The following is a 25,634-nucleotide window of genomic DNA, read 5'->3' as shown; positions in this document are numbered from 1 at the left end:
AAAAGCACTGATATGTGCAGAGCAGTGGGCCTCCAGGATTTTGTTTGTGAGGTAAAAAAAAGTGTAATCTGGGTGAATCTTACCTCACATTTAGGAGCCCAAAATAGAACATGAAAGCGAATGAGTACCTGAATAGTCCACCTATTCCTGGTTCTCTTTGAGCTGGAGGTGGCAGCAGTCATGAGCTTCCTACTCTCAAAGGTATACATTTAGAAATAGTGTCCACACCCACATCACAATTCACACGAGTTTTTTATGAAGCCTGTGGGGGAGTTTGGTTTGTTTTTTTGGGCCATGTTTCAGTTCATTGCTGAACATTACTGAAGATTTATTTATTAAACGTGTCAAATTAACACAAAAGTGCAAAGTACAAACAGTAAAATCTTTCAAATAAGAGAACAAAAAAACGGTTCCTTTTATTTTAAGGTTTTTATTTTAGAAAAAAACACCTCTTGTTTTATAGTGTATCTTCATACCTCCTGAGCACATGTGCCTTGTTTAATTTGGACTGCTTGGTATTATAAAACAGACAGTTCTAGCTCTAAAATCTGATTGGCTGAGCCAGATTCAATGCTGTTATGCTCAGTATACACCAATCAGCCATAACATTAAGCGTCCTTGCTCCTACACTCTTTGTCCATTTTATCAGCTCCACTTACCATATAGGTGCACTTTGTAGTCCATGTTTTTCTGCATACTTTGTTAGCCCTCTTTCACCCTGTTTGGTGGTCAGGACCCCCACAGGACCACCACAAAGCAGGTATTATTTGGGTCATGGATTATTCTCAGCACTGAAGTGACACTGCTGCGATGTTAGTGTGTGTTGTGCTGGTACGAGTGGATCAGACAGTGGTGGTGCTTAAGTTTTCAAACACCTCAGTGCTCACGCTGCACTAAGAATCGCCCACCAACTAAAAATATCCAGCCAACAGTGTCTTGTGGGCAGTGTCTTTTGACCACTGATGAAGGACCAGAGCAGGGATGTCCAGTTGGTGGGCCTGCAGGTTTTCATTCCAGCAAAGCAGGACTGCACATGATCAGTTGTTTGATGGCTGAGCAATTGATGAAACAAGTGGAATGAAAACTTGCAGCCACACCAGCCCTTTGTGGATAAGATTGGACATCCCTGGACAAGAGGATGACCAACACAAACTGTGCAGCTACAAATGAGCTATTGTCTCTGTAGTTAAGAGTGGACAGTAAGTGGACAGTGTTAAAAACTCCAGCAGCACTTACATGTGCTGAGAATGATCCACCACCCAAACAATACCTGTTCTGTGGTGGTCCTGACCATTGAAGAACAGGGTAAAAGTAAATAAATAAACAGACTGCAGTCTGTAATTGTAGAACTACGTGCACCTACACTGTAAGTGGAGCTGATAAAATGGAGTGTAGATAACAGGAGGTGGTTTTGATGTTATGGCTGCTGTATGTGTACATATACACAATAAGAACACTAGAATTATAGCAGGAGTAATAATAATGAGTTTGCACCGTTCAACAGTTAAAAAATATATTTTTAAAGAATCTTTTTTTTATCAGAAAGAAACGTTACAAGACTTCACATCCATACAGCACAAAAACATAACGTCATTGTCTGAGACTAAACTACCACTTCAAGTTGTACCAAATGAAGAAGCCTTCATACACAAAATAGTGATATGTTCACAAGAAGAGTAGTTCAGTGATTTCTCATTGTCCTCATTGTTTCTCATTGTCCTTCGTCTCACAATCTCAGACACACCCTAGCTCGCCATGAACAAGCCAGCAGTTGTGATGTATGATGGAACTGTCCGAGAAGTTCTGGAAAGTGATCATTTCCAAAGCTGGTGTGGTGATGATGGGCAGAGCCTGTATACACTGAAGTAAAGACTCATGGCATGGCAGCAAACTTAACAATGTAATAAAAAGGCACTTCATGCTGCAGTACTCACAGTGTGTACTCTGAGGATTTATATTGAAAATAAATAGCTATTTTTTAAACAACTCTACTACAAATGGAGTTTCTTTCAGCTGGAAGAGCATACAAAGTTTCATAAAGAGTGCTCACAACATCAGTCACGCTCCCTGAGGGGAAAAAAAAGAGGACATCACAGTCAGTTCATGCTATCTTCACCACTAGAGGGTGGCTGCGTACCTTAAAATACTAAAAGACAATATAAATTTATGCAAGTTCATATTCTCTGATGAATCTTGGTTCACTGCTGAATGCATATAAAAAGAAAATTATACCAGTCATACACAGGGCTGTGCTACACACTGAGCTACCTTGGTGCTGATAAAGGGGAATTCCACCGCTATTTCAAATTTTAAGGATAATTAGTTAGAATGTCTTTCCGAGTGGTTTGATGTGAAATGTGCTGTTCTAAAGAATAGGTGGTGATAGGAACCAGACGTCTGAAGAGTGTAATGCCTCTAAACCCTTCCTCACAGAATGTTTAAAAATGAAATGATTATGAAAACACTACCTGATGCTTGAGACAATGTTTTATCACAGTTTTGAGATAAAATTTTTGGCTAAAACATTAAAATACTTTAACGGTGGAGAGATGCATGTAGGACACTGAAAGGTTGTGAAAAGCACCCAAACAAAGGGGACTTCCCACTGATTCTTATTATTATTACTGCTACTTTTGTATAGCAAATAAATGGCTATATTTTCATTATTAACATCATGAGCCCTGGTTCCTATCAGCACCACTATAAAGAATTCTGAATCAGTATGTTTCTCTACAATGTTTCACATCAAATCACTACATATGACTTTGTTTACATCTCAAAGATTGAATACCAAAGAACCTTTGAAATGTTGGTGGAATTACCTTCTAAGCTAAGGAACGATATCATCTGAAGGTCCAAACAGAAACAAGCAAGCCAGTGCACGGCTTACAGTACAGTAAACAGCCAAAACACATACATGTAGCATTGCACTCTGCACACCACAATACAACAGAGACCGGTTCACAGAAGGGAAGTTTCCCTCCTTTTCTGAACAAACCACAGTATAGCAAATATAAGCCTATTTTTTTGCCATCCAGTGTTTGGACTAACCACTCGGCCCCTATTACTCAGTGGTGCGTACATAAACACAGGACACAGAATCGTCCACAAAACATTTCATGCAATTCTCATAGCTATGGAGAAATAAATACTGCAAGTTTCCATCCCAAATAAGATGCCTCTGAGCAACACAGTCATATAAAATAATAAGCATTAATCATCTCAGCACAACCGAATAGTTGCCATTGCTAACCTGACTGAATTGGCACTCGGCACTCTTTAAAAGGGCAATTTCACTGATTTTTCAAAGTGTCTGCATAATTAAAGTTATGATGTTACCAAAGTCAGAGTGGTTTGATGTGAAACTGTTTTAAAGAAACTTACTGAGTCAGAATTGTTCACAGTGGTGGTGATAGGAAGCAAACTTCGGCAGAGTTTAATGCCTCTAAAAGTTCCCTCACAGTAAGTGATTGCATGAAATGGCTACGAATATGTTGCCTGCTGCCAGAGATCTTATTTTACATAGTTTTGAGTTTTACATGTTTTCAATCCATTAATGGCAGAAAGGTACACACTGGGTGTTGTAAGGCAAAATATTATCCAAAGAAAACAGTGTTTTAGATTTACAGCTATTTTACCATTATAAACATTACATATAAAAACTCAGAAAATGAGTAGGTTCACTGGTCATTTCATACAGCAAGTAAAACAGTGTGTTGAAGACGTCACAACCTCTAGGTCAATCCAGTTACTAAGTTTCTCTGTAATGAACCACTTCACATTAAACCACTCTGAATAATGATAAACTGACTGAATTACACATAAACGATGGAAAAACTGGTAAAATTACACTTAAAAAAGGTGCTAAAAAGGGTTCTTTTGAGCAATGCCTGAGTAGAACCATTTCAGTTGTGTTTGATGAAGAACCGTCCATTGAAAGGTCATTTATGGAACCAAAAATTCTGTGGCATCATGCAAAAGAAACTCTTTTGGCACCTTTAATTTTAAGAACATATAAAATATTATTACAAAATACATACACTGGTTTGGCTCCTCATAACATTTCACTGTACAATCACAATCTACAGTCTGTGGAAATAGAGAGCTGAAGAAAAAAAAAAGACAACTGGAGTGTGCACGGAAATGAGAGCATAATGGCACAAATAACGTGCCTGATAAATGTCATCTCTAACATAGAGTGTTGTGTTGGATAGCTTTCAGAATGCCATGTATTCCTCACAGCAAGGAACAAGAGTTATGCCACCTCCAGTTATGGAAACATACAGTCAGTCTTCACACACAATGCCTGCAGCAAGAATTTGTATGATATAAATATACAGTTACAGTGATAAATAACATGGCACATTAGGAAAAATAAAAATTGCTTTAAAAAGTTGAGTAAAAAAAACAAAAAAACAATAAAAATATAAATTTGATAAGTTAATAAAAACTGTACCATTTGTGAATAATTAAAGAATTGTGATTTACCACAGTATATCAGCCTCCACACTAACCAGCACAGCAAACAAAACTCGATTAGTCAGTTATGAAGGTTGAAGTAACATGGAAGACTGACTGTTTTTGGACTCATGACTGATAAGACTGCTGGACACAGCTGAAAGCCCTCAGGTCTACAGAGCCCTCAAACACCATGACTAACTGCAATTCTTTTGCATTCAGGAGAAGCCCTGGAAGGCCTTTCTTTGGTCCTAGACCTGCTGCACCAGCCTGCGATAGTGCGGCATGACCTTGCTGTCTGGGAGGTAGAGTGCCATCTCCAAGGCAACCAGAACAGGAAACTCCAGAGGAATTAGCTCCCGCCGACTTATTCGAAAACGCTCCTCCAGCTTCTGCTCAGGAATAGACACATGCAGAGAGTGAGAGACAGAAAAAGGGAAAGGGGGGGGGGGTGAAATTATTACTCTCTCTCTCTCTCTCTATTTTAGTACAGTATCCCAGCATCACCTCAACATTCTGCTCTCTGCTCTCTGGAGTACAATAAATAAGTAATCAAATATTTTTTTGAAATACAGGTCAAATACACTCACACACTCATCTGGCTGATTAACATGCTTTTTTAAAGCAATTATTTGCCAATACTGCTATAATAAACATATACTGAAATAGATATTCATCTATATGCTTCTCTTGTTATCTATTAGTAGACAAGAACCTTGATGCAATCATAATTCCTGAGATACAGCAACAATATTTTTCAGTCAAAGTGACAATTATTGATGGCTTGGCTGTCATTGTAATAATTTGCTGCTGATTAATGTCTTATTACTTTGCTTGCAATTTCATCTTTTTAATTACTTTTAAATCTATTTAAAAAGCTACAGCACTCTAATAACTACTGCAGAACCGTTTGAGAGCAAATTAGCAGAGTAAGAAAATTATGTTAAGGTCATGTTTTACCATGCAAAACAAATAAATAGCTAAATAAACAATGCATAACACTGTCTGAGATCAGTACTGCAGTTTAATGAGTCACAGCAGGATGGTTTATAGTAATGTGCCCTTAGCCTTTTACCTACTGCTTCCCCGTCTTATGATCTACAGGTCATGAGGTCATAAACAGAGAAAGCATAACAAATACTGTGATCTTTATTCATTATTTGAAAATGTGCACAATTAGATTAACAGCCTCTCTACACACCACAAAAAAAGTAGAAGAGTATATGTAGATTTCTGTCTGTCTGTCTGTCTGTCTATCTATCTATCTAGGAACAACCAAAGTCAAAGACACAGTCAGAAAGGGCTATTATCTGGTTGTCTTAGTATTTCAACTTGGACCAGTGCCACTTACATCTATCAGCAGTTTGACCTCCTGTTTCTTAAGGTCACTGCTGATCTTGGCAGCCAGCAGCACACAGACGGCAGACACGAGCTTTCTGTTGTGCTTGTTCAGTCGACCCTGCAGGACCAGCTTCTCAAAGTACACATAGGCCATTGCTATGGTAACGGGCTGTAGACCACACTCCTCGCTCACGGCGCACATCTCTCGCTTCAGACTGACAGCAAAAAGTCAAACGTGAAATTTTAAGCACCGTTAAATGTACACTGCCTTTCAAACTTCATAATATGAAGTTTTCATAATATGAAAATGATTTTGCTGCACATACAGTTCTGTGCAAAAGGGACCTAAACAACATGTTTAAAGACACTGAAAAAATGTCTTGGTAATAAGTGTATTTTTGCTTGTAAAAACACCACACATCATTATACATAACAAAAACGCAATAAAAAGTAACAAGAATTTATTATTATCATTATTATTTTTAAAAAGGGGATATCTTAAATAATAATTCATAATAATAAATAATAAATCATGTTTAGATGCAGTCTCCTCAATGCCCCCAGTCATCACATAGATTTGTAAAATTCCCCACTATATTCACAGTAATATTAATGGTTTTTCCAACAAATAAGCTCTTAATGAACAGATAAATAGGCTTTTAATTGTAATTTTCTGGTTTTTGAAATTTGTACAGTACTGTACATGCATAAAATGAATTACTGAGATGCTCATATTTTACAGGTTTCAAAAATTTGTGGGAAGCTGTAAAAAAAAATAATAAATAAAACCTTCAGTGGAGAATGGAGTTGTATATGATTCAGTAATAACTGAGAATATTTCAAATATTTCATATTTAAACAGCTCTAATCAAATATCATTGATCTAAAAAGATATTTGTAGTCATTTTCTTGCAAGAAATTCCTAGAAACGGATGACTGCGATAAATTACTATGAATGGATAATTTCACTTAACCTCATAACTGTTTGATTTTCCGTCAGTTTATATTTTGGTGTGTAGTTTATAACGTTTCATTCTACACTGGTTATTACTGAATAACAAATATTATAATAATTGATTTCAAACTTAATTTACCTTAAATGGCAGTGTAGCTCTAACAATTGCTATTACTCTATATACATTTACAATGAACAAGCTTTTTTTACACAGATACACAATGATGATCTTCAAAATAACCATACCTTCTTATCTTGCTTAGGGTCAACTTTATATGAGGAAACTTTTCTTTGAATGTCTCATTCATGTCCTTCTTCAGGTCAGATGGTTTCACATACTCGATAACAGTTGTCTGCAAAAGACAAAAAAGCATTTTATTTTATCAGTGAATTTAAGCAGCACAAAACTTAGCCTTTAGGGGCAGCGGAGGACTAAAATACAGACAGTTTCTGTCAGTGAATAGCTTGGTTTACAATGCTTTACATTACTAGTGAGATTACTGCTGTGTATTAAGAGACATAATATGGTTCATAATAATGTGCCTCTAGCCTTTTGACTACCTCTTCATTGTCTTATGACCTACAGCTGACGAGGTTATACACAGAGTTAAAACCTGAAGCAAGCTTGATCAATGTCCTGTGATCTTTATTCATTATTTGAACTTATTACGTGTATTATTTAATACACTTACCACGTATGAGGCAAAGATTAAGACCCTCTTGTGTTTTCCACAAGGCCACTGCGGGTCATTCAGTAAATTAGGGTCATAGTCCGACATCTCGTCCACACCTATTAAGATTTAAGTGCATGAAACATAGCTCTGCATATCAGACTACTATACACATTCTTAAAAAATGATGCCAACATTTTTTATCTATTTGAACATTTTTTGTGTCATATAGTGTTATATATGTGTTTTGGTTAAAGGTATGAGCAAAAGGCAAATACAGTACATCAATAATCACGATAACACACATATACCAATGATTTTATACAATAGTTACACAAAAGCAAAAAAAAAAACCTGAGAACTGTGTCAAATATGTTTTAACACTGACAATTCTTCCACCAAAAATGCAGTTCTCATGTTTGTTCTTCAAATACCAGGAACGATTAAGTGGAGGTACCTGAAGTGTTAAGGTACATGTTGAGTCCCGTCTGTAGTCCAAGGCACTGCAGACAAACGCTATAATGTTTGTGTGCTTTCGAAATCTGAGTAACTCACCAGACTCTTGTCCGATGGCGCTGCTCAGACGGGACGGGGTGAAATTCTTCTGCCCATTGATCCAGTTCCGAGGCATTGGCGTCTGCACTGTGCTTGTATCCAAGGGTGCATTGCTCTTCTGTCTGACCAGGGCGTTGGTAGGCAGGAGGAACCGCGCATATGATACTGTCTGTAATAGACACACACAAACACCTACATCAGGAGCATAAATACAACATCTTAAACAACAATCCTCTAAGACATGCAGATTCACACCACGTTTAAGAGCCACTATAATATGGTCACTATAATCACTATTCAAAAACTTTGGAATCACTGTTAATAATATAAAAACACTTCTGTTGCAGACACATAACCTGATATTAAAAAAGATAATATTCTATAGGCTTCAAACAATTTGTAAGAAGCTGTAGAAATTAAGAAATGGTTGATTATGAATAGAGCTGACAATGACTACATAATAGTTCAGAAAGCTGTATAGCGTTGAGAATGAACTTACAACAAAATGAATATCTATATTGCCTCAATCGTAAAAGTGGTGATCAACTTTGCTCAAGTAGCTATTCACAGCAATTTCATGTCAGAAAATTACTGTAAATAGAATAATTACAGTTTATTATTTAAATAGATTTGCTAACATGTCACAACTATAAGTTGTTAATAAACCACTGGTTTACATTTTGGTGTCTACAGTCTACACAAGTTATCACTGAATAGTTATTATTGAATAGAAGTGGGCAATATGACTGAATATTTTATTGTTATTGTGATAAACAATATGCTTTTCTAAACTTATTGTGGATATGGTCAGCACTAACCAATTGCATGCTTCATAAAAAGAGCATAAGTCCTGTTGGGTTGAGAGCAGCACAGTATGTGAAATGCTGAATAAAAATAATTACATACCCAGAGTTTTTGATGGCATTTTTTTTAATGTGGCACTATGAATGCATTGCACTGCTCAAAAAAATTAAGTTAGCACAAAACACATATCGGATCTCGATGAACAAAAGATTCAAGCTGAAAATAGTCATTGATGTAAATTGTGTAATTCATTGAGAACAAAATGATGTAACAATGGTCAATGAAAACCAAAATCATCAACCCACTGAGGGCTGGACTCAAAATCACACCAAAAATCAAAGGGAAAAAGTAAAATCACAGGCCGATCCAACTTGTGTGAATTTCATCATGGCAACTCATTAGTATAAGACTCAGTAGTGTGTATGACCCCCACGTGCCTGCATGCACTCCCAACAATGTTTGGGCATGCCCCTGATCAGAGAGTGGATGGTGTCCTTGGGCATATTCTCCCAGACCTGGATCAGGGGAATCACTGAGCTCCTGGACAGTCTGTGGACTGACGTCCCAGAGGTTCTCATTTGGATTCAGGGCTGGGGAATGTGAGGGCCAGTCAATGGCATCAATGCCTTCATCCACCAGGAACTGCCTACATACTCTGGCCACCTGGCACTGTCCTGCACCAGGAGGAGCCCAGGGCCCCCTGCACCAGTATAAGATGTGTCAGTGGCTCTGATGACCTCATCCCAGTACATAACAGCAGTCAGGGTACTGTTGGCTATAACATAGAGGTTTGTATGACCCTCCAAAGATATGCCTCCCTAGGCCATCAATGACCCACCGCCATATCGGTCGTGTTGATGACGTTGCAGGCAGCATTACATTCATCACGGCGTCTCCAGAATCTTTCACATCTGTCACATAAGCTCAGTGTGAACCTGCTCTCATTTGTGAAGAGAACAGGGTGCCAGTGGCGGACCTGCCAATTCTGTTGTTCTCTGGCGAATGCCAATCAAGCTGCACGGTGCTGGGCCGTGAGCACAGGTCCCACTAGAGGACGTTGGGCCCTCAGGCCCCCCTTATGGAGTCTGTTTCTGACAGTTTGGTCATATATATGCACACCAGTAGCACGCTGGAGGTCATTTCATACAGCTCTGGCAGTTCTCCTCCTGTTCCGAAGAAGCACATACTGGTTCTGCTGCTGGGTTGATGCACTTCTACAGTCCTGTCCAGCTCTCCTCATGTAACAACCCATGTCTTGGTATCTCCTGCATGCTCTTGAGAGTGTGCTGGGAGACACAGCAAACCTTCTTGCGACAGCATGTATGGATGTGCCATCCTGGAAGAGCTGGACTACCTGAATGTGCTGCAGGTCCCGCTTAATGCTACAAGTATTGAGATGGACACAAACAAAATGCTAAACTAGAGAAGAATTAGTCAGGATGGATAAAGAGACAGTTTGTTTTTTGGGGGTCTTGCTGTTGCCTCTTCAGTTCACCTGTTGTCACTTTCATTTGCATAAAGTAGGTGAAACTGATACACACGCGCTTATGCTTAGATAGATGGATGTCCCTGGAGTTTAACTGACTTGGTGTTATACTATGATGATTAAGAGTTCCCTTCATTTTTTTGAGCAATGAATCATGATAAATAATGTGTATCGTGAACATGTCAAAGTATCGTGATATGATATTTTAGCCAAATCCTCCCCAACCCCTTTATTAAATAACTAATTATTATAAGACAGGTGATTATAAAATGTTGAATGCTATTGTACAGCTTATGAAACTTGCATAGTCATGCTGCCAGAACAACATGCTCAGAGCAAACACAGAAACATGCTGACAAACCAGATTTACTATGAACATAACATACCTGGAATATGAACACATCCACATAATCCATCACCAACTCCCCTCTTACCTTTCCAAAAGCCCCCAGTTCCACACCTTCCAGCACAGGAGCCATATCAGCCACTCCTCCCGACGGGTGCCTCTGTCTCTGGGCCTCGAGTTTTGACTCACTGCAATAGATGGGTATCTAATCAGTCATCTCTACTTAATAATACGCTCTGTGGTCAACTGTTGTTGCCTATTGTAGTTCAGATGCAGAGATAGAGAGAGTAATTAAATAAGGCACTGCTGCTGTTCATCTGAAATAAGAGTCACTCGTGGAGCGTGTTGGTGCACCAGCTGTTTAGGCTGATCTCTCGCTGATGACCCGCTCAGGCTGCTTGTTTGTCAACATGCTGCTTAGGCTGCTGCTTGTAAACAAGCTGTTCTAGAGAAGCTGAATGTGAAAGAAACCCTGTGGGTATTTGGGAAGGCACAGCGTTCTGAGAGATAAGGCACTTTATGTACACAAAGAATTTGGCTGACAATGGACAATGTGTGAGGTGTGGACAAACCAATACCTATTCCAGAGCACAAAATCTAATTTCCATTTCAATGAATAAAAAAAGATCTGATCTTATTTGTAAGAGCTATATTTATATATTTTAATCAACTGAAATAAATTTTGAATGCATCTAAAGGAACTGTCATTTAAAGGAACTGTCAATATTTTTGGAAATGGAAATATGCCAGATGAAAAATAATGCATCATCACATTAGCAATTAAATTAGCAAAGAACCTTTAAAAGCAATTTTGGTAACTTTTTCTAAGCCTAGAAGAAAAAAGGTCTGTCTCTTATTATATGAGTAGTAGAAGTGAGTAATCTAAAAAAAAATTAATTGTCAAAAAAATTTTTATTTATTTTTTCCAATTTACAGTTTAAGATAAATCACGCTACACTTGTTATATAAACCACAAAGATTGTCATATCATAAGATCAGGATTAAAAGGATTAAAACTAGCCAAGGGGGCTATTGATTTGTCCATCCCTGGTGGGTGTTTTGATGGTATGTAATGAAAGATGTTCTGTGGCTGTCTGCAGGAGCTCAGTACCTGATGTGCAAGCTCTCTCCGTAGGGCAGTACAGAGAAAGCAGTACACAGAGACCGCTTAGCACAGATGAGAACAATCCTGCAGGACACACACACACACAGCACGCACACAGAGGAGACAGTGTCAGTTCTTTAATACAGCAACACAAACGTTTGAATTAATATTCTTGTAAGTAACTAAATCTTAGTATAAACCGAATCCCTCTAATGCTAAAGAAAAATGTGGTTGATCAGCCGAGATGTGTTCAGCGTCCAATGTTTGCTTACAAAACTAACAAAGCCAACAATTCATGGAAGTTTTTTTTACCGATTAGCATCGAGCAATGTCATCACACACTTGCCGCAAACTGTACTCTGCTGTTAATTAGGGGAGAGTAAGGCACTTACTCTTCCCCAAGTGCTAGTGCAGAAAATTAAAACAGGGATATTTTATGCAGTTAAACAGGTTCAAGTAGAATGTGCTTTTATTCATGTTAAATATTCTCACAGCAACATTATCTGCAAATTTTGACAACAATCAGACAGGTATTAGACCAGATTTACCCTGCAGTAGGCATGTTGCAATCATGCATTTTTTACTGACAAAAAAACTGCCGTACAAATAACTAACTGGCCTACCCTGAAGACCACTTTTATACCATGAAATTAACTCTTTATTCTTTACCGCATTGTGTGTTTAAGTCACAGAATTCTTATGTACATTATTTTAACCAATCAATGTAACAGCACTATTTTGAAGCATGGGTTAAACGCAGTGTTACAACTCCTCTAAGAAAACAATGAGAGAAACCTGTCAACCATTCACAGACATTCATTTTTGGAATGCACATATTTTTATGTATTTAGGTTAGAAAACTTGTGCCTAAAACAACATTTTACTTAATTAAATTAAATGTGTTTTGCATTGATTTAGCAAACATGTAAGCATCCATTACATGCATGTAGAGATAGCACACCACTTTTTTCTTTTCCAGTACTGAAAACCTGAGTACAGGCTGATACTGATCCAATGTTTTTTCTTTTAAAAAGTATTAAGCTTTAAAAGGAGTTATCAACTGAAGCACTACACTTAAGGTGGGCACCTAAAACTTGATTATGACGAAAATTAAGATGACCATGACAAAAATTTTAACAGTCCTGTAATATCTGAAAATGGTTAAAATGCACCACCACAACTAGCAATTCCTTGTAGCCTTAACATGAGGCTCCTTTTGTTGTATGGCGTTATCACAAGGTTACCGTTATCAGGTGACCTTTGTTACAAAATCGGACCCAATGCTTTGTTTTACTCCTTTGACCACTGATCTTGCATTTTTCGGTAATATCTCTCCAATATGATACTCAATATTGGATCGGCCCACCCTGTACTAGTTACCCACATTAGCCTCAAAATTCTAGTGCAAAATATATTTATAAATCATTTGGTAATTTGAGGTTTAAAAATAAAAGGAACAACAACAGCAACAAAAACATGTTTTTCTTAAACCAGTGAGGACATCTACTCCCTTTCAGAACACAAAAATATCCACACAAGTACACAGAGTATCCACACACTTGCACAACCACAGTCAATACACCACCACAGCTTCACTGCCACACTGCACTCTACCAGACATAAACATGTTCCTAAAGTCCATTTCTCCACAGTAGTAAAGTGTTCAACACATCATGCACTCTGCCAAACACTGCATATCAATTACGTTATTGTGAGATGTTATGTCATTGTGAGAAATCTGGCTTATGCTGCAGGCTCAGCCAAGCAATATGATTCTATTCAAGAATTTTCAACTTGCATTAGACACAAAAACTACTTGAATGGGCCACCCGAAGGTGTACGTAACTATCTTCACCCAGAACCAATACTCAGCTTTTTACCCAAATAAATAAATAACTAAGCAATCGGTCTTGGCTGTGCAGACTGTGACGAAAGCACATTTCATAATACAAACTGCTAGATTACAGCACTGAGAACAGGTTAAATCACATTTGTACAAAATCAAGGCGCAGAGACTATGTTGGGTAAATGCCTCCCTGACAGGTTGCTAAGAGGCATGAACAATAGCAGACCCAGCGGGTCAGCAGCTAGTGACAGACTGCACTGGATGAGGATGAAGGGCAAACATCACACTCTGCTGATGTCATGGGGCTGAGGATATGAATGAGAAAGCTGGAGTTCATGCTTGGCAACGTGTCCAGTGTTAGTGGCAATGGAGTTTTAAACAGTCTTTTGCCATTAGCCAGCTTCTTTTGTTAAACCTCTAGACCAAAGGATCAGACCACATTAGATTAAAATATTACAACAGAAAACACTGATATGTGAAATACTGTTGTCTTTGCCTGCTATCAGTAAGAGAAGAGAGAACAGTGAGTGAAAAAATCAAAGACTGTCATAATTAGTCAATTAAAAAAAATATTTAAATGTACCTTTTCTTTGAATCCGCAGTGATTAGCTGTCCTTTTGCATATTTTAAATGTGCTTCTATTTCTTACAGTAAGTTTGTGTGGGGTTCTATTTTGAGAAGATGACATTACTTTGAGTTCCTTTCAAGACTGCCTTAATTCACCCTTTCAGTTCCCCAAGCAGGCAGAGCTCTAAGTGAGTTAACTTAGGTTAGACAGTTACTTATGTCACAGTTATTAAGTTAGAGAAGGGTCCACAGAGTCTGTCTAAGCCTGCACTGCATCACTTTGGAGAAAATACATTTAATCAAATGTTTATAAGAGGGATACACTGATAACCTCTGGGCTGATACGATAACTGATGCAGTTTTTGCGTTTTTTATATTTTGCATTATGTATACAACTTCCAGAGCCACAGTGGAAGGTGAACGCATGTGAACGGGCTTTGCCTAATGTCTCTTATTTGTATAACAGTGGCATTCCTGCCTGGATGGGGAATCAAACCTACAATCTTCAAATAACAGTCTGGGCTGAAACGCTGCTTATAACTTCAATGTGAATGGGTGTGGCTAAACTGCTTTAGGCTGAATAGGTGAATGTATGTAAATGTGTTGATTTTCATGGCATCATGGAAACAATTTTCCCATTTATCAGCGAATTGTATATTGGCCGCCAACATTTCATGCAGCCCCATCTATATAACGCCTTCATAAATGTATCACATAGGCCGCATTTACGTTAATGTATGTGGGTGATCTGATCAGTGGACAGCGCTGTACAGCAAGTACAGGTATGAACAGGTCCAACTTGTCTCTGAGATACACTGTGATCCAATCATACAAATCACCTTTAGAGGTGGTCAGGGGCACATATGACCTCATAACATTCGTGTTGTGAACATTAAAGTGTACGGACACTTTAAGCAGCATTTGAGACACACCAAAATGCCACTTGTAAACAGCCATTGTCTTGCTGTCCACTTATGATCACATCACTCAAAATGGATGTTAACACTAAATGCGAACAGGGCCATAGCTAAAGCTACCTAATCTGATCGAGTGTATGAGTGATTAGAAAATATGTGCGTTTGATTATGACCACTCATTACATCACATTTCTCCCCAAGTTTTAGAGAACTACTGTAGGTGTTGTGCTCAGCTACAGAGGATGTTCCTACAGATAAGAGCATGTTCCTACATGTCAGAACTGCAGTTCCGTATAGCAAAACTGTGCTCATACCTCTGCTCATCGTGACAATGCAGCTTTTTCACACAGCATACCTAATAAAATAAAGCCTCAAATAGAGTGTATGTCATAAGCAGACTCATGCTGCTCATATTTGGTCACCTCCCACGGTCTCGCGCATGCTGACTCACCTGCTGCCTCGAGTGTCATACTGCCTCATGTTCTTGATGAAGTGCACCTTCTTGGCCCGCGGCCCTGGAGACCCTGACTGGTTACGTGTTCTACAAGAAAACAGCAAAGAAAAATCATACAGGAAATGAATAGATGTGTGAATTAATGAATCATCACAAACATGAACAAGTTACCAGCTGGAACCTCCTAAATGTAAAGGCAGACACACAGACATGAAAGACTCATTTTCAAATTAGAATGAATATGGTAATATTCTGCATTAAAGTACTGAACACATTTATTGGAATTCATACTCAAACAGTCGCTCACAAGAAATCCGCCTTCTCAAGCAAACCTTGGTCATTTCTACTCTGGACTGTTGCCATCTGTTTGGTTTTCCTTCATATAATTGCCGTTCTAAGAAACCGTATTCATTAGTAACATTACAGAAAAAGGAAAATGTACATGTATTTTAATGTTTAATGCATAATATAACAAGATTTCATTCAATGTAATTCTGGATCACTGTTGGTGGTCTATACACTATGATTTTTTTCCACCATATAAAGGGCAGCTGTCAAGAAAATTAAATCTGAAAAAAAGGTTTTCCACCGTTAAATCTCCCAAAATTCCAAGATCATTTTAAAGGATTCCCGTGACAGCAAGCATCAAATCCAAAATACATTTAAACAACTGTTTATAACAGGGATACACCAATATGGAATTTCTGGACCCATACTATAACTGATAATTAATATGCCGGTTTTGCCTTTTTTGGCATTTTAAAACAAGTTCAAAATATAATCCATGTAAGGTAGAAAGGTAGAAAGATATTCAATGAAGCTAGAAAGACTAAAGAAGGACTATTGATTCATTTTACATAGCCATGACTTTACCAAATCGGACATGATTACTGAAAACGTCTAATGTAATATTTGCATTTATGGAAATGTATTTTGCATTATATATACACAACTTCCAGAGCCACAGTGGTAGGTTAATTTAGATTTAAGAGCCTGTCTAATGACTCTGATTTCAAGATCACTGCTGGTGGTCTGTTTACTATGATTTTTTGTTTTATTCACTATGATTTTTTTCCAACACATAAAGGGCAGCTGGCAAGAAAATTCAATCTGAAAAAAGAAGGTTTTCTACGGTCTATATTTCCCAAAATTCTGACATCACTTCATAGGATTCCCGTGACAGCAAGCATCAAATATAAAACTCCTGTATTTGCCTTCCAGGTCTCAAAGGGTTTAGGCCCTACTACCTCCAAACCATGTTCCAGAACTACATCCTGTCCCAGCAGCCCAGATGCTCTACTTTTCGGGACATCTGGCATCTCATTTCCTAAAGAACATGTCGATTTAGGGTACTTGACCTTCAGCTGGGAAACAAACTTCTCTCAGGTTCAAACTGCTTCATCTGTAAACTCCTTCCCATGTGGTAGTCTTATGACTCATGTCTTCAGGCTGTTCCTCAGCCAACTGTGAATTACGACATTCCAAGCAATGTAGCGTATCTATGTGTATCATTACCTATACAGTCATAATAAATGGACTAATATAAATGGTTCAAAAATCACTTGAACTTCTATTCAAAGGTTTTTTTTATTCCTCCTGTAAAGCTACCATTTTGGAGATATGAGACTGACAGTGATGAAGTGCACTTTCTACTTTCTGTTTTGGCGTAAATAGGTTAAATGTAAATGAGACCAAGCTGTTGCTTACTGAAGCCTAATAGTGCACTATTTTGTGAAGTTTCTTTGCCCCAAATTACACTTTCATTTGATCAAGCGAGAATAACACTTGTCTTTTAGGCTGGGAATCCTTTCAGTTCCTCTGTAAACCCTTTTATCATTTTTGCCTTCTACTGTTCTGCCCTGGATATAAGCATCTGCCAAATTACCATACGTGAACATAACTCTTACATGTGACTTCTTCAAAACCTAAAGAACACAGCTTACATTCACAAACGAACGAAAGTGTTAGTGCCATAGCGGGAACACTTTTCTGTGTGGCTAGTATCATCACAGAGGAGGAATCTGATCCATTCTGAGAAGTAACATGAGCACCAGACCAGGCCACCAAGTTCATCTCAGAGCTTATATAAAGACATGATAATCTCTTCTAAATGAATGAAGTACAGAGACAGATAGAATGAGTTAGTAGAGATTAACAGATGGTAACATGAGGCCAGGCTGGAACTTGCAGAAGACCGATTTGCTGAAGATCTGGTGGACCACTGAACCTGCCCCTGATCTGTAGCACTGAGCTCTCTTAAAGCTACTGTCAATCATCTGCTGTATTCAATGATATCCCACTGCTGCGTAGCCTGTAATACCGTAGGTCGTATTTGCTGTCAGCACAGCTGTAACTGCATTGTTGGTTATGCCACTGTATGTTTTCACTGGTATCAGCAGGTCACTTTTTAAAACAGTAGATTTAACCAGGTGCAAGAAATCATCTCTTGCAATACATCCTGTACACGTGAACTCCTTTTAAACAATGATGAATAAATTAAATTAATATTCCAGAAAAACAAAATAAAAGCAGCAACAGAAATAATACATCAAGAATAATAATTATAATAAAATTAACTGTAATTTATACTGTGATTAATATATACATTTTAATCCCCCAAGACGAAAATGAAAGCTATGTAAAAGACCCGGAAGTTTAGATTAGATTTTCACTGTTATACGCGCATTTATATAAACAAAGGCTAAAGAGATAACCTTCGGTGTACTTATTGGTTTTTAAGCTAGAACACTAGCTAGCTAGAACGCACAGATTCATTACTAACACTATATCTGACAGGAAGCATGACAGTTTAAGCAGTATTTGACAAAAATGTTCCTTCATCGCGACTCTGAGACGTTAAATTTAGTGTTTAAGGGCACATATGGGTCAAACTGACGCCGAATCGTGTCTCTGTGGACAACAAATGAGAATTACTCCTCTTTAAATTAGTCCAATTGAGAGTTCTGGCTTGAACTCTAAGACAGCCTAACGTTACTACACCAGCTCCGTCACCTGCCTTTGCGACGCTAACAGGGAAAAAGCGAGAGCACAGCCGGCTTGAACAAAAACACTCACCGATGACGGAGGTCCAGAGGTGCAGAGTTATAGCTGGAGGACACGACGGACGATTTACAGGAGACTAAACTGGGATTCTGTGGTCCGGAGGTCGGAGAAAGGGGGAATCCCTGAGACGACAAAGGATCCACCTTAACGTTACCCCACTCCGACACTACGTCGCTGCTCCCCTGACTGAACCCGGCTAATGTGGTGGGGAGCAGGGCCGAGGGGTAGGTGTTAGTCCTTGGTAAATGGGCAGCGTTAGTGCCCCCGCTGACAGGAGCTGACAGCTGGCTGAAGGCTCCGTAGCTTGCCGCTGTAGACAGCGGGGGAGCCGCCGCCGGTACGCCGGCCTCAGCACTCTGGTGCCCGGGCTCTCTGAGGCCGGCTGCTCCATTGCTGAGAGCGCACACCGGCCGTCCGTCTAAAGATATGTTGTTCAGAAATAACAGGGCAGCTTGTCTCCGGCGCGAATCCTTACTTTTCCGCACTTCTTTGTGTGCTGGCTTCGTTGTGTTGCCGCCGGCGCCAGCGTGAGGACCGCAAGCAGCGGCCGCCATTCTACGAGTGACTTGGTGGCTGTCTGTGTGGCTCTCTGCTGACGGAGGGAGAGCCTAGCAACGCCCAGGCGGCAGCTTATTGGTCGAGCGCTCTGAATTATTCATAAGACTTAACGTGCGCCGAAAGTTGATTGGCTGGGAGATGCTAGTTTCTTTAAATTTGCAACAATGGTATGAATAGTAACAAGGAAGGGACGAATATGTTAAGAGAAATTATAGCTCAAACACAAAACGAGAACAGGGGTTTATTTTTAGACAATAAAACTGCAAATGCCGCAGATGATAAATCTAGTCAATGTAAAGAAAATATTTTTTTACTATTATATCGACACTACATGCATCCAGCCATATTTAAATATCTGCTCAATCACATATTTTTAAATTTATTTTAAGGAGAGAGAGACAGAGAGAGAGCACAATGGCCATATCTTTAAAAACCCAGAATAGTTCATTAATTTAATTTATTTTCGAGTAAACAGTTTTGTGTAGAAGTGATGTCAGTGCTTAACAGATTGTCTTCCCTTCAAATTAAGCAGTAGGTCTTTAGCTGCTTTGATGAGTAATAAGATCAATGTTGGTTCAGTAGGTCACCCTGCAGCATTAAATCTCGCTATCATGACTTTTGATCTGGCTGCTGCTGTGATCCAAATTCATTCAGCGACACAAGCAGGAAATTACTTTTTCGTATCCTCTTTTATAGTCATACTCTTTGTCTCCAAATCACATTAAATGTTTATATAACAGTCTGCGTGTGGAAGATAAGCTAACATTACAGCTCCTGAAAAAAAGAATGCCAAGATTTATTTAAGCTAGGTGAGTGCCGATATAAAAAATTAATATCACAATATCTACCTAACATTTTACCACATTTTATTATCATGACATTGTATTAAAACATATATGCTATATGTATAATACAGACATACATGTGCTCTGAGTATCATTTTCAAATAGCAATAAATTGTTGACATGGTTTGGGTATTTCTGTCTAATTTTTAATGGACATCCTGTCATTAGTGAAAACTCCAGCTTGTTAGCTAAATATACAGTGATGGCGTTTCAAGAGCCCAGAGTAACAGTACTGTGTGTTGAATATCGCAGAATACCTTATAATAGTACAGCAGCACATGAATATCTACATATTCACTGAGCGGTTTTAAAGTACATCTACTTTGTATGTACACTCATTTGTCTGTTTTGTCAATACAACCTACCATATAGGTGCACATGTAGGTTTACAGTTACTGACTGAACAATTCTGTCCCTTTACCCTGTCCATCAATGCCTCACTGTCAGTGCTGGGTTAAGCACAGTCCACTATTTACCAATACTCAGCCAACAGTGGTCCTGTGGTCAGAAACTGACCACTGATGAAAGGCTAGAGGATGACAACATATGCAGAGAAAAAATGAGCCATAATAAAACTATACAATTAGGTTCTAATAAAGTAGCCAGTAAATGTACGCAGTATTTACTGTGCCTGATACACTCATACCAGCAGAACACACAGTTTCATGCCTCTGCTATGTTGACATCACTGCTGTGGTTATCTGTTGGTCCTGTTTCCTTAATGGACAGGGTAGAGGGTGGCTGCTAAATTCTGTAGCAACAGATGGGCTCCAGTCGATACTTGTAGGCCTGCTAAGTGCTCCTATGTAATAGTAGGTGTAAAACAGATAATGAGTGTACATACAAGATAGATGTACATAATAAACTGCCTTTATGTTCATAATGTGTGAAAAGTTGCCCACGCACAAGCATTAGTAAAACATGGTGCTATCATTCTCTAAATAGTAAACTCATTCCCACGGCCTACAAACTCATTAAGACTGTTTCATAATCCACTTTGATCATTCTTTTCACTCCAAATGTGCTTATTGTTGGAATTTGGCATCAGTTTTTTGAATATTGACCGTGTTGCAGCATGTGGCAAAGTTGCCTCAAAGTTCAAGTTGCCCTCTTTTACTTCAACAAACATCAGGACCTGAAGCCACAATCGTTATTACACCTTCCCTACATTATTTCTGTATGAGGAAGGAATTAAATCACTCATTGTCTGCTCACATTTTCAGTGCAATGAAACCGGTACTTGTGAAAGTAAAGATGTGAAAACCCAGTATGACGCACTCTTAAAAAGAATGGGTTTTAAGGGTTCTTTAGTAAAGAAAATGTTTCTATATAGAACCATAAAAAGTCAAAGATCCCTTTGCATGATTAAATGCCTCTTCACGTCATGAAAGTGTTCTTCAGATTGATAGAGAATGTGTTGTAGATAGTTCTATATGGAACCTCTTTAAAAAGGGTACTGCATAGCACCAAAAACAGTTCCTCTATTGTTACAAGCTTGACACCATAACAATAGAAAACTCTTTGGTGCTATTTCAAAAAGGTTCCATAGAGAACCATCTGCAGCATATTCTCCATTGATCTAAAGAACACTTTCACAATACAAAGAACCATTTAATCATACAAAGAGTTATTTGAGTGTTCATGGTTCTATACAGAACCATTTTCTTTACTAAAGAAACCATCTTTTTTAGAATGCATTACTAAAAGTGCATTCGTGAGTCATATCAGGTTATCTCTCTTCCTCTCTCTCTGTCCTCATCCTGTTATTCACAAGCTTTACAACACTCATTTACATTGAGAGACCTATCTTTGATAAGATAATTATAGCTCGGACCTCATGATTATGGTCATGCCTGGCAACCAGTGTGTATTTTGTGCCTGTCATAAAACCTCATAAAGGAAAATGCCCCTTTAGCATGTACAGTATGATGACGCATAAACCTACCACACTTACGGGAAATAAACTGGAGCAGCAGATGATGTTGTTTTTATAGCATTAAAAAGAAAATCTTTAAAGGGGTATCTTGTCCCACTGTCAAGGGTCTTCACCCTACGTGACCCAGAAGCCTGGTGAATCTTGCATCAATTTGTCAGTTTTTATTATTATGTTAAATTCAGTAAATAAACAGTAACTGTGCATTAAATCTTCTCTTAAGAGAATGTGTTAACTTGAGTTTGAAAAACAATAAAACAACTGGGCCTCCAAACTTTTGCATACAACTAAAAAGGAGGGAGGGGGGGTTAATAAGCACAGGAGGAAAAACATTCTTGACTTTAATGTACATTAATGTAACAAAAAAAAGAATTTTGAGGTTTTCATATGATGGTGATGCAAAGTAAGGCTCTAAAATCCATATACAAGTATGGATACTCATCACTGATGTGGCTGATGTATGAAGGCTTCCATTTGTGTATATAAAAGGATTGGCACATTTAAATCTACATAATACCACGTCCTACATTTTTATTGTATTTTCTCCCCTTGTGATCCACTTATGGTGTCAGTGTTTTCATTTGGCCTGACGATTTTCCAACTTCTCTTCATCTCTTAGTAATGAACAGGCTTTTTAGTTATTGTGGCTGGTGTATGTAAATGAGCTGTGTTCTGATTAGCCACCCTGTATTTTGCTTCATTTAAAAACCAACCTAAAACAATCTGTAAAACTTCAATGTGCATGGGTGGAGCTAAACTGCTGTAGGCTGAGAAGGTGGATATATGCAAATGGATGGGTTTTGGTGATATTACAAAAGCAATGAAGTTTAAAGGACCTGGTTGGTTTTGCATCTTAATTTCCATACTGTATTGCACTATATTGACTGGAGTGAATGGTATGTATTGAAACTTTAGCAGTGTTTAGATACTACATCAGATGCTTTTATTATTAAAACAATCAGTATTCCATAATAAGTTCTATTTAAAGGGGAACTCCATAAATTTTTCAAAAATTCCACATAATTACACGGTCAAGATGTAAACAGTCAGAGTGGTCTAAAGTGAAATGCTCCATTTTAGAGAAACCTACTGAGTCAGAATCGTTTACATTGGTCGTGATATGAACCAGATGTCTGAGGAGTCTCTAAAAGCTCCCTCACATGATGTTATTACATGAAGCGCTTAGTTATATGCTGCCTGATATGTGACACTGTTTCATGATCGTTTTGTAAAGGTTTGGCTTAAAATGTATTTAAAGCCATTTATTTTAGAAAATAGAAAGAAAACTTATTTTTTCAGATCTACCACTACTTTATCACCAACATTACATGTAAACACTCAAAAGGCATGTGTAGGTTGTCTGGTGGGTGTGGACCGTAAATAAAAAGGCTATATTTGTGTTGTAGACATTGTGACCCCTGGTTCCCATCACCACCACTGTAAAGAAATCACAGTCTGTAAGTTTCCCTGCAATGAACCACTTCACACCAAACCATTCTGGATAACTCTGTTTACATCTCAAGGACTAATTAATTCAGAAATTTTGAAAAATTTGGTGGAATTCCCCATAAAGATTGCCCTCCATCTCTGAACGATTACATTACCCTCTATAACAGTTCCATATTCTGAATCTATCATTTTTTGTATTTGCATTCTCAGAAGTAACAAAAGAATGTCTATGTATTTATGTGCAGTTGACAAAATGAGTAGTTTTCTGTAAATATAAAGTTTGCCTGACGCTATTTTCTCCAGCAGATATTGAATTCTTTCGAAAAACACATCTCAAAAATGGGAGTTACAGTGGTGACCACTACTGTTTCGGCCTGCCTGGTCTGGTATATGAGGTGCTATGCAGTTTACTTCCACACGAGTGCAGTATAACCCTCTGACTAAAACCCATTTGCAAAGAAGCAGAAAGTCCACACTGCATTTCTCAGATCAATTTTCCCCTGACTTCATCATCAGGAAACAGAAGACACTCTCCAGGGTGCTGCTTTGGTCAGGCCAGTAAACACACTGTTTTTTATTTTCCAAATAACACACACACATGGCTGATGTACAGTAGTCACAGTCTGACATGAGCAGTGTAAGGCTTTACGTCTAGCTAATGTGTCTGAAGTAAAATCCAGCATAAACCAGTGTACCAGTATGGTCTCGATTGATCTAGTACAGCATACAGTAGGCTGTGCTGAGGTGTTACAGCTAGCACCAACATGGTAACACAGTACTGAGACAGTGCGTGTAAAGATAATGCTGAAGTGAAACGGTACGTTTCTGTTTCTATAGATGCACCAATTTTTCCAGTGCCACAAAAGCCATATTACTACAAAATACTGCACTGACCCAATAACATTTCAGTCTTAAAGGAGTGGTTTGGCGAATAACTTAACGTACACAGATTTCCCCCGGACCTCAAACATAGCCAATCGACCAAGACATGTTTGGTGTCTGAATTGTTCTTCTTTAGTTTAGCAGTGAAGTTATGAGGCTAATGTTGCAAAAGAACACTAAAAGTCAATAGTCTCCTAAATCTTGTCGGTAAATACATGCTCAAATCTTCTCTCAACTCTCTCAAACTGCATCGAGCTCTTCAATGAAGTCACACAGATTTGTCAATGTAGTTTAGGACACAGTATGACTCACTGGGAACTACAAAAATTAACAAAAGTAAACAGTGTAGCTGAATTTTTAAACATATATCTTAAGATTAAAGTTGTATATTTAGTTAGACAACAGAAACTGCAAAAGGGGAGGCAGAATATGACAAAACGCCCTAGTTGTCTATAATGCTGCCCGCAGCGCTCAGCTACACAGTGAAGTCTTTTTTTTTATTTTATAGCTCAAAGTCTCCTGTGCTTTAAACTACATTGGCAAGTCTGCAAAACCTTAGACAATGCCTAGATGCAGTTTGAGAAGGTTTAGAGAAATTTTGGGGGTGTATTCATGAAAAAGATTTTGATGACTATTGACTTCTAATGTTAGTAAACTACATTAGCCTTGAAGTCTCATGATGTGAACTTCTATTATACTAGCCTTCTAGCTCCACTGAAAAGCTAAAAAAGCTAACTTTTTAAAAATTCTTGGTAGTTTGATGTTTGGGATAAAGGGGGAAACTGTATACATTTGAACTTTTGGTGAAACCTTCTTTTAAGCTAAATAGAGACATGAGTGGCCTTTCTAGCCACTAGCTCCTCAGCCTTGCTGTGCACAAATGCATTTTATGTATGATCTCCTAAATCTCTTTTGATTATTTATCGTCAAATTTTTCACTTTGTTTCATCCTTACAAGAAAGAGCTTGAATACATTACTTATGTACTTACAGAAGGAACTTGAGATACAGTTGTCATTCAGTTGATTGTGTGTGTTGGTGTCACACAGAGAGGTGTGAGACAATCCATTTAGAGGTGGCATGTAAAGGACAATGGGCCTCATTCACCAACCATTCTTAAGAAGAAATGTCTTCTTAAAATCCACTTATCTTATTTGGGATTGACAAAAGTGTGGAAAATAAGAGCATGTTATGAATGTGATGTAGACTTCTTCTTAGGACCTTTCTCAAGAACAAATTTAAGAAAAAATTTGAAGGTGAATGAGGCACAATATTACGCACCACAAACGTGGAGAGTTGCACAATCCATTTCAGGGCACTGAGTGGAATGAATCTAACAAGTGAAATGATACAGCAAAATGTATTATTACAGTACTGTAACAAAAGTCTTATTAGCTTAT

At 38.2% G+C, this 25,634-nt stretch overlaps 1 protein-coding gene across 1 annotated transcript; it reads right to left on the bottom strand.

Annotated features, from left to right (window-relative positions):
* Positions 1-1,499: 1,499 nt before the first annotated feature.
* Positions 1,500-19,122, bottom strand: cables2a (Cdk5 and Abl enzyme substrate 2a). The gene is made up of 9 exons (XM_036591684.1): positions 18,581-19,122; positions 15,503-15,592; positions 11,728-11,805; positions 10,705-10,804; positions 7,981-8,149; positions 7,447-7,544; positions 7,001-7,107; positions 5,810-6,014; positions 1,500-4,850 (listed from the first exon to the last, which is right to left on the bottom strand). The coding sequence occupies exons 1-9, from the start codon at positions 19,120-19,122 to the stop codon at positions 4,710-4,712; spliced, it is 1,530 nt and encodes a 509-aa protein (XP_036447577.1). The 3' UTR covers positions 1,500-4,709.
* Between the last annotated feature and the right edge of the window lie 6,512 nt (positions 19,123-25,634).

This window comes from Colossoma macropomum, unplaced genomic scaffold (assembly GCF_904425465.1).
Source record: "Colossoma macropomum unplaced genomic scaffold, Colossoma_macropomum, whole genome shotgun sequence".
NCBI lineage: Eukaryota > Metazoa > Chordata > Actinopteri > Characiformes > Serrasalmidae > Colossoma > Colossoma macropomum.
The sequence above is the reverse complement of the archived record's forward strand: the minus strand, read 5'-3'. Positions and strand labels throughout refer to the sequence as shown.

Bases quoted from the DNA above. Each gene is read 5' to 3' on its own strand.
- cables2a (XM_036591684.1), bottom strand. From the start codon at position 19,122: ATGGCGGCCGCTGCTTGCGGTCCTCACGCTGGCGCCGGCGGCAACACA. The intron at 10,805-11,727 runs GTACTGAGCTCC...CATCTATTGCAG, and splicing joins GGAGAGAGCTTGCACATCAG to TGAGTCAAAACTCGAGGCCC. The intron at 6,015-7,000 runs GTATGGTTATTT...TTTTGCTGTCAG, and splicing joins ACCCTAAGCAAGATAAGAAG to TCTGAAGCGAGAGATGTGCG.